General features: G+C 32.4%; 1 protein-coding gene across 1 annotated transcript; it reads left to right on the top strand.

Moving 5' to 3' along the window:
• The first annotated feature begins 6700 nt into the window (after positions 1–6700).
• Positions 6701–10752, top strand: LOC100814500 (5'-adenylylsulfate reductase-like 4). The gene is made up of 4 exons (XM_041015134.1): positions 6701–7272; positions 7526–7713; positions 7809–7933; positions 9808–10752. The coding sequence occupies exons 1-4, from the start codon at positions 7063–7065 to the stop codon at positions 10251–10253; spliced, it is 969 nt and encodes a 322-aa protein (XP_040871068.1). The 5' UTR covers positions 6701–7062; the 3' UTR covers positions 10254–10752.
• Positions 10753–14741: the final 3989 nt, after the last annotated feature.

The following is a 14741-nucleotide window of genomic DNA, read 5'->3' as shown; positions in this document are numbered from 1 at the left end:
AGATTCCATTAAACTGCCACATCAATTGGTATCCCAAATACCCAACTTATGTCGTGTTTGATGTTAACGAAGAGAAGACTTTTTTTTATCAAAGTTCGAAGATATGAAAACAAAATATATTTTGCCGATGTCATCAAAGAATTCAGAAGACAGATGAACGTTTATGAAAATGTGGTCATCACGTTTAGTGCCCCCAACAAAAATACTACTTTCCATGTGTTCTTCAAAACTCCTCGCTATAGACAATCATCCGCAACGTCAGCCGCAACAACCAGATGGCATGTTTTTACCGTCGATGTTAATAAAGATATGATGCAACACAAAAATCCATTGGTTGGTGCTGCCAGCCAAGACTTAATATAGTAATACACCTTTCTTTTATTTTCATTTCACTTTCACAACATTAACCACTGTCTTCGTTGTAATGTAGGTGCTGCCACCGGAGGCTTTCAAATATATAATTTCAAAAAAAAAAATTAAACGATACATGAATGTGCAACGCAATCCGAGCAGGCGTTGCCTATGGAAGATTAACATGCAAAACGGTGTCCCTTTTGTTGCTGACTCGTGGTACCACTACTTAGCGGACAATGATTTAATGTATGGAGATGACGTGGTCTTCTACTACACGTTCAACAAACATGGATGAGACGTCCTATTTAGGAAGAAGCTGATATGGGATGACGAGCAATCCGAGTGAAGTTCATTATAATACTTTGCTTTATCTTAATTTAGTTATTATATGAATGTTCTAATGTAATAGTCTTCGGCTAGTCAAGCAAAATATCTCTTTTGGTTTTTTTTTGTTACCATTATTATATTAATTGTGGATTTATTCCTGCATTATCGTACTTTTTTTGGTTACTATTATTTTGGTACTTTTTTTCGGTTAACAAACAAGTTCATTATATTAATTGTGGACTTATAATATTACTCTTCTTATTGGTACTTTTTTTTATTGTTCAATTCATAATCGTTATCTTACTTAATATAACACGTATTAAAAAATTCAACAAATATTGGCTTTACTCTTAAAATGTAACATCTTATTATGTTCCTAAAAAAACCTTTTTACCGTTTTATTTGTAAACACGTAAACTATATTTAATTATCAGCTTCGACATTTATCAATTTTCCAGTGTCCCAAGTTTATAATTTATTACACGTACATCTACCGATGTCTTCAATTGGTAATATATATGTTGTGGACTTGTGGCCTTAAGTTCAGGTCAGCAATAATAATAGAAAATAAATGCTGGTATTGTATGTCTTGTACCATGAAATTGACGTCAGCAAAAATATTCCTAAAATTACTTGTAATATATGTCTTGTATCCTTCAAATTACTTCCTCAATAATAAACTTCGGACTTTGGTATACAAAGAAAAAACTATAAACGAAGTATACATAATTATAATCCATACTTCCAACTTTGCTATACATAATTTGCTATACACTCATTTAATAAATGAAATTATAATGCGCACTTCCTTCACCAAATTTGGTGTATAATAAACACCAACCACCAAGTATAACGTCGTCTTTCACTAAAAAATGGATTACATACAGCGTCATGCGATATCAACATTTAATATAATTGCTTAATGGTTGCAGAAGTTACAATCTTTGCCAATAATCCTGCAAAACAAAATCCACAAAGATTTTTTTTTTGGAAGGCATAAAATATATATTATTAATAAAAGGCACAACAGTACCAAAGGTACTCGTGAGATATACATGAGTACAAGACACCTACAATGTCACCCTCCAAAACAAAAGAAAAGCCAACACTGACCCCACCACATAGGATAGCTATACCCAACCCATATTAACCAAAATACTCCACATGGTTGGAAGACCAGTGGTTGAAAGAAGTACTGAAATTCTCTCTGGTTTTTAACCATGACCATACTAGGAATAAAGCATCATTCATCACTTTGGAAGGTTCAAAGTCATTGCCCTGGAATATCAATAGATTCCTATGCTGTCATATGGAACTAGTTAATGCAATCCACCATCCACACCAACGAGTATGTTTTCTCGCAGCACCAAAGCCATCGAAGAATTGGACAAAGTGAGTTGCTAGAGAAGCTGAAAGTGGTCCTACCATGTGGTTCCACCTCAAGGATTTCCACCATAGACCTCTGGTCATTTTACAATTGAAAAACAAGTGGCCAGCCTCCTCTTGATCATACCCACAGAGAGGGCATTCATTTTCTTGAATGGGCACATTTCTTCTAAGAAGGTTATATCTAGTGGGTAATCTATCTTTAATAAGTCTCCAAGAGAAAACCGTAGCCCTTGGGGGGATTTTCAGCTTCCAAATTGTCTTCAAGATATTTGCCTCTGGAATTTGTCTATGACTGGTCATCAATATTCTATAAGCTGACTTAGTGGAATACACACCACAGGGATCAGCTTTCCACACCATGGCATCCTGCAGATGAGTCACAACAACAATGTTAGGCCATTTTTATGACAAATTGACAATACTACATACAATATAGAATTATGAACTCATGCAAACCTCAACTGATTACCGATCCACTTCTACAACACAAGAAAAATATTATTACGGACCAACACGGCTACTACCAGCAATAAATGTCTGTGTCTGTGGCTGTTGCATTTTGTCAAACATTAAGAAAAAAGAAATTGTCATCATTACCTGCATAACATCAAAATTGAAAACCAAATTGTGCCAAACAATAGCTTCATTACCACTTCAGAGTTATTTTCATGTGTAGCTTGCAACATACTGTTAGTTTGTTCGGTGGATGAAATACAACCATTTCCATTTCGAGGACGGTTGGTGCAAGAATGCTTGTTGTGGCCAATTCCACCACATTGCCCACACTTTTGGATTCTCCTTTGTCTGCCACATTCATCCATTCCGACCTGTCCACATCCTTTACTTCAAACCACAACAGGGTCAAAAATACCTTCAAAATCATCACCATCTTGTTGTTGCGACTGATTATCGTCAACACAATGTTCGCTGTTTTGCTTCGACTTCAGCCTTGTAGCCTCATTGGATAGGAAATGCAACATTTTTTCATACTCCTCTTCATCACGGTATGCGGCTGCACAAACTTGTCTAGAAACTTCTACCAAAGTGGCATATCTGGCCATCAATTGCGAATCCCAATACATTACGGAATCCAGATATTTGTCTTTCATCTATTCGATGGCAAGTTTGGACCACCTATTCAAAACCAAACTACTTGGCAACTCCACAAAAACAATGCATGTTCAAAAGTGCAACACTTAACGACAACACACAACACATCACACCATTCAGGCAACACAATTTGCAAAACAAACATCAATCAAAAAACCATAATAACAACCACTTCAATATAAGGGACAACTCAACCGAACAAAAACCGTAATAACAAAAATCGGTCGGCGTCTGCAACCATACCGTCGTCAACCAAGTCTGAACAAACAAAAACTAACATACCCTTATCGAGATCATTCACCTACGACGATAGGGACAACGTTCATTGTAGATCTGCCCCAGAAGCTCCACAAACCTCGCCTTTCTTTACTCCTCTGTTCCAATCATGCTCAACGCTCTGCTTCGATGGTTTTACCACGACGAAGACAATGCTCTACTACTCTACTCAATAGTACTGAATGAAAACAACATCTGCTTCAATCCCCACCTCTGCCAGGGTATGCGGGGCTAACCTTCAATGGCAAAACAGAGAAACCTCACACACAACTCTGCGCCTCCTGAGCTTGAATCGCAAAATCGCGACCTATGGTACTGTATGCTGGAAAAACCAGACACATAGCTATGGTAATGTATGTCGGGGAAAGCAGAAAAGTAGTTGAGGGATGCTTTCGAAATTCAATCGCGCGTGGGGGGATAGCAGACACATAACTCGAGGCATCCATTTACTACCGGTAGCAAAGAAAAAATAAGGACCGTTAGATTTGCTTTTCACTAATCGGACGATTCACATTGCTTACTTTTGAAAATGTAAAACTTTCGTTTACTTTCGACCCTAGACATCGTCTACTTTAAGTTTATTCATGTTTATATACCCAAAATTGAAGAGTTGGGTATCTTTCATAGGGACGGAGTTAGGCTCCCCTAATAGGGGTCAAATATAAAATTAAATTTTAATTAATAAATATTTTTCAGTCAACATGAATAATTTAATAAATATATATTAATTTTCATATAAAATATTAATAGTTATATATTCCAAAATATTGACTATATAAATAATTTATCAAAACATCTCTTCTGCATGACACAAAAATTATTTATAACTGAATTTATATTAAACCTTTTAGTTATTTTGTTCAAAATAAAAATTTTAAAAAACAAAAATTGGTATAACAAACATTATTTTAGCACATTAAAAATAATTTTAACAAAAAAACAAATACTCAAATTGACTTAACTAAATTTATTTGTTTTCTCAAAGTTTTAACATGAGCGTGTTTAGATTTACCCTCAAGTTAAACATACTCGCAACACAATGCTAATAAGAAGACAAAAATAAAGGGAGAAAAACAACAAAGAAATATATATGTAAAATTATGATAGAAAAAGAGAATAATAATTTGCATGTTTCAAAACTGAAGCTGTCTATTTTTTTATATTAAGTTCACAAGCTTGTCAAGGATTATGATAAATAACTTTTAAATTTAAATCAGTATTTGAATGTAAATGCAATCATTTATATTTATCTTAGAAATTAAAATAAATCACTATCTTTACAATGACAACTATAAAGAATAATTAAGTATCTTATCAAAATTATGAAAAAAGATATAATACTTTAATATTATCATTACCCTATCTCTAAAATAAAAATTAAAATCACTTATACTATATAAAAAAAAAAAAAAAAATCAACCCACAGCAGACATACGTCCTTGTCCCTCAGACCGTCGACCTACTATTTATATCAAACTTTGACCTTTATATCTTCATGGTCGAATTCTAACTAACCTTGATTGCCATTACCCACCATCTCTGTCATACAATAATGTCTAATAGTAGATTCTGAGATAACAATCATGGTATCTAGTGTGTTTAATGAGGTATTAAACACCTAGATTGTCGTTACGCTAAGGTGATAGGCATAAAATCGATGTGAGACCCTCGTAATGGATAGATTACGCGTATACAATTCAATGCTTATGAGTTAGGATCCAAAATTTCTGAGATATAATTACAGGAAAATAACATAATTATATAGTATAAAAGGTTATTTGCCCTGCCTTAAAATATATATATCTATATATATAATTGTAAAATAGATTGTTAAATTCAAATAAGAAAGATTATGCGGTTAATATAAGAATCGCTGAGTTATTTAACAATTATAAAATAATGCAAAATATGAAATAATAAATGATGCGATAAACTTAAATAATAATGTAGATAGAATCGTCTATGTTTTAAAACAAAAGATTAAAAAATAATTATTTGCAAATTTCAAAATTAATATGTTCAAAATCAAATGAAGATAGAATCACGTGGACAAATAATGCCTTTCACGAGGTGTTCAAAATTAATATTTCAAAACTTATTTTCCTTAATGTCAGCCCACGAGGTGTTCCATGCCTTTCACATAATTAACATGATTAATTGCATCATCATAAGTAAACAACAAAGTTAAAGAAAATGAAATACAGACTTTGGTATCTGTAGAAAAGTAATATAGCCCTTCCATCTTAGTGCATATGATGCATACCAGTAATCATCAAAGTGCTCTTATAGGTATGTTAAGGCAATTACACCCCATGCATTCTTACCACATGTTTAGAGGTTGCAAAATAGATCTAATAATGAAACATTGACATATGTTAGAAAAATCGTGCAATCCACATTACTAGAAAACGCGATTTCAACATTGGTGGAAAATCACATTTTACATCGGTGGTCAACCGATGTTGAATAGGATGTGTTTTTTTTTTAAAGTGTTGGTCTCAAATGTATATCTCAATATTTTGTAACCAACAAAAATATGTGTTTCTCTTACCTTGAGTCATAAAAATTTTCATGAGAGCTTTTAAAATGATTACCTAAGTAACTCTAATATGTATGTACAGTAATAATTGATATATAGACATTTATAAACACAATTCATATTAGATTAATAAATACAAAAGAGATGTTAGGTTATCTAAAATGATGGCCATCTTCCTAATTAAAAGTAAAATGAATGAGTTTCTCTATAGTAAAAGTAGATAAGAGACCTTTATTCTTTATGCAATAAGCTATAGCCAAACATATGAATCATTCTTCAAGGCTAATTACTTCAATTTTCCATCCATGACTTCATGAGTGTCTTTCTTCAACTCATGCCAATCTTACATAAATACAACAAATCATTTTTTTTGAATGAAAGTAACATCAATCATATATCTCATGTTCTCATATTTGATTTAATAGTTGTTACTAACTGTTCTCTTATTTTCATATTTTCACAATTAAATCTTACATATTTGATATTTATTAAAAATATATAAAATTTTAATATTTATTTCATGAATAAATATTAAATTTAAATACAACCTATCATCTAAATCAACTCATATAAGCAATCATCAATATATCATTAAAAGGTTACAAAAGGAAAAAAATAGTTAAAAGTAGAAGTAGAAAAAATTAATGAAATGATTTTGGAGAGTTTGGAAAGAATAAAAAAAAAAGGAAAGTGGAAGACTGAAAACCAACCAAATCGTTTGTACTGTCGAACGCAAAGGCGATGAAGCAACAAAAACAAGAGTTAAAGTTGCATCATCATTCATTTCATCTGTTGTGTTGTGTTGCGTTGTGTGTGCCATTCCCATTCCCGCCACCGCTACCGCCAGCACCACCGATCACTCTCTCACCCACCCCAACTGATACCCGTAACCTCTTCACCTTCCTCTCCTTCCCTAACCTAATTTAAAACTAAAAAAAACACAAACAAATAAAACAAATGTCCCCTAAGGTTGGGGCACGTCACCCATGCTTCTGAATTAGGGTTTCCATTTGGATTTCGCTGTTCTGGTGCCCAATTGAGCGACGCAAAAGGGTAAGAGGAAAGGGATGAGGATTATGGTTTGGGGATCGGAGATCGTGTTCGCCATATTGCTCTGTGGGACCCTCTCATGCACCGCTCAAGCTCATCATAATAGGGTTTCTCTCTCCTCCACCACCGCCATCTGTCCCGCTCGCCCCCTTCTCGATTTCATCTTAGGGTTTTCAGATTCCACCTGCTCCCTTCCCAATTCTCTTGGATCCATTGCCGTCACCGAGGTAATCACTTTCTTTTTCTTCTCTCTCTTATATTATTCTAATTTCTTTATAAAAAATATATATAATTGTAATTTTGGGATTAAAGTTTTGATCTTCTTGGGATTAGAAGCCTCAAGAATTCGGAGTTGACTATGTTTGCCTCCACCTTCTGTAGCTCCCGGTGGAGCTGATGCGCCAAATTTAGATTGTGTGATGTGAGATTGTGATTACTGCAATATGTTTTTTTTTAAAGCTGTGCATTGGTGATATGCAGGGAGATGAGTTTTTTTTGCATAAGGCGTTGAATATGGTTCACAAGAATAATCATGAGTATGTGGCTGTGCTCTTCTATGCATCCTGGTGCCCTTTCTCGCGGGTGTTTAGACCAGTTTTCTCCATCCTTTCTGCGCTGTACCCTTCCATTACTCATCTTGCCATTGAAGAATCATCAGTTTGGCCGAGGTTTGTGGAATGTGTTTTCTGAGAAAATTAATTTTTTTTAAATTTTATTTTTGTGTATGAATTCTTTCAATTAAACACCAATCCAATTCTTGCAGCATACTGTCCAAATATGGTGTCCATAGTGTCCCTACACTGTTCATTTTGAATTCTACCATGCGTGTCCGGTATCATGGGTCTCGGAGATTTGGCTCGCTCATTGGTTTCTATAATGATGTTACTGGTAAGGCATGCTTTTCCTTTTCCACTCCATATCCTAGCATTGGGATTTGTGTGTTGTTATCTTGATTTTTGTTCATGTAAATCAACTGTAATTGCAACTTTTGCTTGAGATTCTCACAAGTAACTCATTCAACTCGCGGAGTTTAAATTTGATCATAGTGCTCAGTCCATTTGTAAAGCTTTCAAAACATAAACAACAACAAATCCTTATCCCATTAGGTGAGGTTGGCTACATGGATCACACGACGTCATTTAGCACATTTAAAAAACTAAGTTTCAGAAATATTATTTAGCATGAGATCTCCCTTAATGATTTCCTCCAATGTCCTTTTTGGTCTCTCTTTTCTCCTTTTCACTAGACTAAAAATCATGCAATCTACTTTTCTAATTAGTGCCTCTTGTGGTCCTTTTTGTGCATGCCCAAACTATCTTAACCGGTTTTCTATCATCTTTTCCTCAATGGATGCCACTCCAATCTTTTCTGATATATAGTCATTACGTATTCTATCATTTATTGTATGACCATACATCCATTTTAACATTCTCATTTATGCTACTCCCTCTTTTCTTTCATGTTGTCCCTTTAAAGTTCAACATATACTATCATATAGTTGGATGTATAACTGTACGATAAAACCCACCTTTGAGTTTAGTAGGTACTTTGTGATCACAAATAAGTGAAATAACCCTTAACGCCTTTCTTCATTTAAGTCATCCCACTTGTATTCTATATGTGACATCCTCATTAAATTCTCCATTATCTCGTATGATTGATCCCAAATATTTAACTTAGTAATCTGTGGTACGACCGCGGTAGACGTCTTCTCCTAATTTTACTTTTGATCCAAAATTGTCTCTTCTCTTGTCGTGTCTCTTCTCTTGCTAAAATTGCTATGTATATATACTCTGAGTTACTCCTACGTAAGTGTAAACCCTTTGCTTCCAAAGTCTGCCTCCAGAGTTCAAGCTTACTGATAATTGCTTCCCTTGATTCCTCAATCAAGACTATATGATCCGCTAAAAGCATGCAATTAGAGATAATATAGCCTTGGGCGTGCTCAATCAAGACTATGGGGATAATCCAAGAGCTCAAATTAATGACTTTCCTATTGGGATAGGATTACATCAAGCAAATTTTGTCTCCTATGTGGTCAAGTTCACAGAGCTCAGTATAATCCATGGTTTATCTCCCAAATTGCGAAACCCTGCAAAATCCTCGATTTTGCACCAGCAAAAATTACAAAATTAGCCTGGGATACCATCATCCTACACCACTCATTTCCCCACGACAGAACTTGGACTTTCTTGCTCAAAGAATAATAAGATAAAATAGAACAAGAACCGAAACAAAACATGGTGCTCTCAACCCTGGTTATTCTGAAACTGAACCTACCTATAGAAGCCCTGAGTTCGTGGAGGTTTGCTAGAGTGTGCATTTAGTGAGGAAGTTGGTATTTAGTGAAAATATGCTGATATACACTGCTATAGTCTTAGTAAGAACCGAGAAGAAAGAGCATTATTTTTTGATTTGGAAGTTGGAAACACATCATTGAGTTCTTAAGAGAGGAGTGAGAAGTTGTGAATTTTAAAAGTTTGCACTTGGGGAGAAATTTTGGATTTTCTGTTTTTAGCTAAAAATTACGCCATGAAAATTCTTTTGTTTAATATCCAAGTGTAGCGTTTTATAGTAAATGATTTTAGTTGTCTCAATAAAGACATTACCTCATTTAAATTGTTTGGCCTAACAAACTGAGAATTTTGTAATCTTGTTATGCAGTAACACATTGCTTTCCTCATTTTCTTTGCCATGCATGCTGTATCACAATTTTGTTTTTCTTATTTTCTTGTAAGTTTATTATTTGGCTGTCATTGTAGGGATTAGGATTGATTCACTTGATCAACTATCACTTGAGAAAATTGGTCATTCATCTGCCAATGAGAGTCATGGTAACACTGAGCCAGAAAGTTCTCCATTTTCACGGGCTAGATCTCCAGACAATTTACTACGTCAGGAAACTTATTTGGCTCTGGCCATTACATTTGTGGTTTTGAGATTACTATACTTGTTTTTACCTACGCTGCTTATATGTATTCAATATGCTTGGAGAAGGGTCATCCAAAATATTAGAATAGGGAGCTTGTTGGAACATCCTTTGATTTATTTGAAGCGGCTAACACAGTCATTTAACTGCTTGAAAGAGCCGTACAAGAGAAGTAATCTGCAGGAAGGAGCAATGAATGCTAGAGTGTGGGCTTCCAAGTCCCTTGCCACCGTTTCAATTGGAGAGGAAAGCAGCAGCAGCCGTGGGACGCATCAGTGAGTTGACTGTACCGAGTGGATTTTCTTCTTGAAATTGGAGATTAGAATATACCCTATGAAAGGCTTGGCTGCAAGTTATGCCATGTAATTTTGTTTCAGGATCATCTTCACACCCTCTGGCCTCGTGCTTAGTGAGGTAAATTATGTTACTGAATGACTGGAATTAAGAGAGTTACTGTAATCTCTAGATGTTCAGAACTTTGATGATTGATGGCATGTCAAACCAACAAATGTTGTTCAACCTTGTGTTGGGTTACTTTGTAATCGCCACTTATATGTCCATATGATCAAGAAATACTTCATTCAGCGTTCTAGAAGATTGAGACTTCGATGTGTATAGTTTAAATGTAGCAAACTCGAGCTGAAATCTGCAATTTCTTTGACTTGTAGGTTTTCTTGAGGGTCAAATCTTTTGTTCATCAGTTCATAAATTTATTTTTGTTGGGACTGAAATGGTTGTAAATCCCACATAAAACTGATTGGATGCATTGTTGATGTAATTGGTGCGTGATTATTTGTAGTTCAAAAATAATTCTATAGAAGTAATTTATATCAAAATCTATCGTAATCTGTTTTAATCCTTTCCTCAGGAGAGTTCAATGATCTTTTATAAAACCCTGGTTTATAATGGTGAATCCCTTTGCCAACCTCTAATATTGAATACACACCGTTTGCTGATATGAGAATTTGATCCTTCCCAACATTAAGATTTAAGAAGTCTACCCTCTATGTGTTTTCTTTAGGAATGGAAAGTCTTTGCAGTAACGTGCTTTAGAGAGACTAGGAAGACAGCATCAAACTAATCAAGATGTCTTGACTGCACATGGTTGACATATTTGCATTTGCAATCTGCTGAAATTAAGCTAGCTAGCAATTATTATTATTTTTTATTATGTATTGCATTTAGTCTGATCATTTCTCGCCCGCAAGCAGGAAAATCTGTGTGAAGGCTTGGTTTCGTGCAATTTCATTTTAGGTATATTGATTGCTCTTCATAATATAAATGGGATTAAAGGGAAATCCTGAAGAAATAAAAATTTACCATATATTAAAATAAGTTTCATTAATTAGATGAGTTTGCCATTCATTGGATATTTTCTTCTTTAAGTTTATATTAACCGAGGGAAAATTATTTACAATTGTTCAAAATTAATAAACCTTCATTTTTCAGGTCACTTTCAATTCAAGGATAATAACATTGTTTTTAAATCAACCTTCCATGTATAATCTGTACAAGAAATCTAACTGCAATTATTCTTAGAGGAAAAAAGTTATGCATTAATAGTGTAATAAATTTATTAATTTTTAAAATAATTATCTTTAAACGTTTATTTATAATTAAATAACAGTACAAAATTATTTTACATCAAAAATACATAGACATTAAACTATTATTCTTAATCTGTCTTTGATTTGATCCTATTTGCTATATCTATATACAAGACAATATACCTATATCTAGCATTTTTTATTTGGTGGATTACCGGAAGGCAAGCAATTAACCATTGCAGTTGCAGAGAAAGGAAAACAAAAGACAACTTGCCATTTGTAGCACTTAAGAAGGGATGTATAGAGTGGACGAGTAGAAGAGAGAAGAATTCAAAGTTGACGACACCAATATCCGACAATCCGTACTTGGTTGTGTAACACACGTCACTAGCAACAACTAGGTATGCGTGCGTGCGTGCGTACCTAAGTACGACACAGATTTGGTGGGTTCCTAATCTTCCATCCACAAGCCAACCAAAAAAAATGTAGTACTACTATACTACACCTAGCTAAGCTAGCTACTCCATTAGAACTTAGAAGCTTTCATTACCCACCATTCACTACTCAAAATCTCATGCGCATGCAATGCATGCCGTAGTGGTGACTGGTGAGTGGTAACGTCGAGTTGTACTTGTGCCCAATTGCTTTCCTCAATGGGATAGGTACAAATTGGCTTCTCCAACAGGATTTGGGCAGGGTGGGAGACCGTGACATGTCTCACACCTACTTATAATAGGATTTGTTGACATTCAAAATTTTCAATTACAAATTTTAGATATACAACTTTTCCTATTAATAATTGAATAGATTGAATTTGACTAAATTTAACATAGAGACGCTTTTAAATTGAACTAATTAATAAATTATAACACTATATAGTTTTATATGCAAAATTGAAGATTAATATGATTTCTTTACGGCAATATTGGCTCAGTTTTTTATTTATTTGTGTGACTTAGGACGGGCTTTAGGAGTTTTCCTCTCACTAAGGCCCAATCTACACCCATGCATCCACCTATTCTCTAGCAATTGCTTCGTGTATTCATTATTTTTTCTTGCGCAACCAACAAATTTTCGTAAATTCTGAAAGTATCCTTGCTAATAAACATATGGATTGCAATCCGGTAATAGGCCCGGATTGGCAATCATACGGATTGTGAATGGCCCATGCAAAACTTGAACTTGTGACTTTCGCATCATTAATACGACCCTCGAACCAACTGAGCTAATAGGAAAATTACATTAAAATAATTAATGTCGTTATATATAACACTAAAATTTCTAATGTATATTTAATGCACATATAAATTTACATAATAAATTTTATGATAATTAATTTTGATCTAATAATTAATTTTTTGACATATATAAATTTTTATTAAATCTATGATTTTTATTTAAAATTGATATATGTAATAAAATACATTATTAGATCAAAATTAATTATAATAAGAACCAAAATCAGAAATCTACTTAATGTAATAATTATAAAAAAATATAATTAAATATTAAAAAACAGTGTCGATTGTAAATTCATATAAATTATATGAATTGTGAATTCATATATTTATTAGGAGGGATACTTTCAGAATCTACAAAAAATTTGCTGAGTACACAAAAAAATGTTGGGTGCAAGAAACAATTTCTCTATTCTCTTCCTTTAAGGCCCAATCATGAAGCCCAATCACAAATAACTCAGAATCATCCAAAAACACATAGTTAAACTTACGATATTTTACCAAATAAGTTATTCATGACATAAACTACATTTAGTTTCTCTTGCATTTTAATAAATATACTTAGTCATACAATTAGAGATAAACATAATGTTAGTTACATTTGGGTACTTATTAACATTTTATATTAAAAATGATTGATTTTGTTAATTTAATCCTTAACACTGCTTTTAAATATTTAAAAGTGATGGATTTTATTAAATAAATGTTTCATCAAACTATGATAAATATTTTTTTCTTATAAAAATTTTCTACTTTAAATTATTTAAAATCAGTCTTTATGCTAACATTTTCTTAAAATTATCATCAAACGTGGATCCTCACTTTTTTTTTTACATATATATGAAGTTCTTGAAACACGTGTAATTAAGTTTTTCCTTCATCAGTAATTATGATATATTATTATTTTAGTATCAGTGAAAAAGATAATTCATATATTAAAATCTATAATAAAAATATTTTATATATAAATTATAGTAAATTAAAATCATAATAAATAAGTATATTTTTAATATAAAAATTATAATTAGTAATTCAAAATATTATATAACATTATTTTCAAATATTTATATATTTTAAAAAATTATTGAAATTCAATTTAGAGATAAAATAAAGGAAATAAATTGAGTTAGTGAAAACATATATTTTTATCTAGTTACAATAGAACTATGTGAAACACATTTCAAAATAAGACAGAAAATGTTAAAAATATTTAACTGAGAAAGTGAGAGGAATAGAAGCTTTACTCTCCAAATTAATAATTCAAATTTATAATATATAAGTACACGAGTAATAATTTATTATTTAAAAAATGAAAACTAAATTAACGTTGTATTTTTATTTACGTGATAAATTAAAATGAAAGGAAATACAAAATACCTGTTTCGACCAGTTTATCTTGAATTCTTTTTGAAAAAGGTAAAAAACACATAGATTTAGGAAATATTTTTTTTAAAAAAAGAAAAAGCAATTAACTTTTGGAAAAAAAATCATTATCAATACATGTGATGAAGCACGGCATTGTTAAATTTTTAAAAAGACAAAAATAATTGAGGGTCATTATAGTTTACGAATAGAATAAGGGGAAGTCAAGTCTTTCAAAATTGTGGTGGGGGATGCAGGATGTGAGAGCTACTCGAAAAAGATATTTATGGCAGTTGGAAAATTAAAAAAAAGGAATATAATAATTTATATATATTTTATATATTATAAAACTGTTTTATAGAACTACTGTATATTTATAATTAGATAATAATGAAATTATTTTTAAATTATTTTATACTTTTTTCTTATAGACTATGTTCTCTTACTATACTTTTAGAATTTAATAGATAAAGATTATTGTTGTAAAATATTGATAGCATAAATTTTATGTACCCATATTTTGATATACTAGTAACACATTTTTTAACATCCTCCATTGATTAAAATGTATTAAAAACTATGAAATTAGAAGAGAAAATAATTAAATAAGATGTAAAAAT

Source organism: Glycine max, chromosome 4 (assembly GCF_000004515.6).
Source record: "Glycine max cultivar Williams 82 chromosome 4, Glycine_max_v4.0, whole genome shotgun sequence".
NCBI classification, from domain to species: Eukaryota; Viridiplantae; Streptophyta; class Magnoliopsida; order Fabales; family Fabaceae; genus Glycine; species Glycine max.
This window is presented reverse-complemented; position numbering and strand designations above follow the sequence as displayed.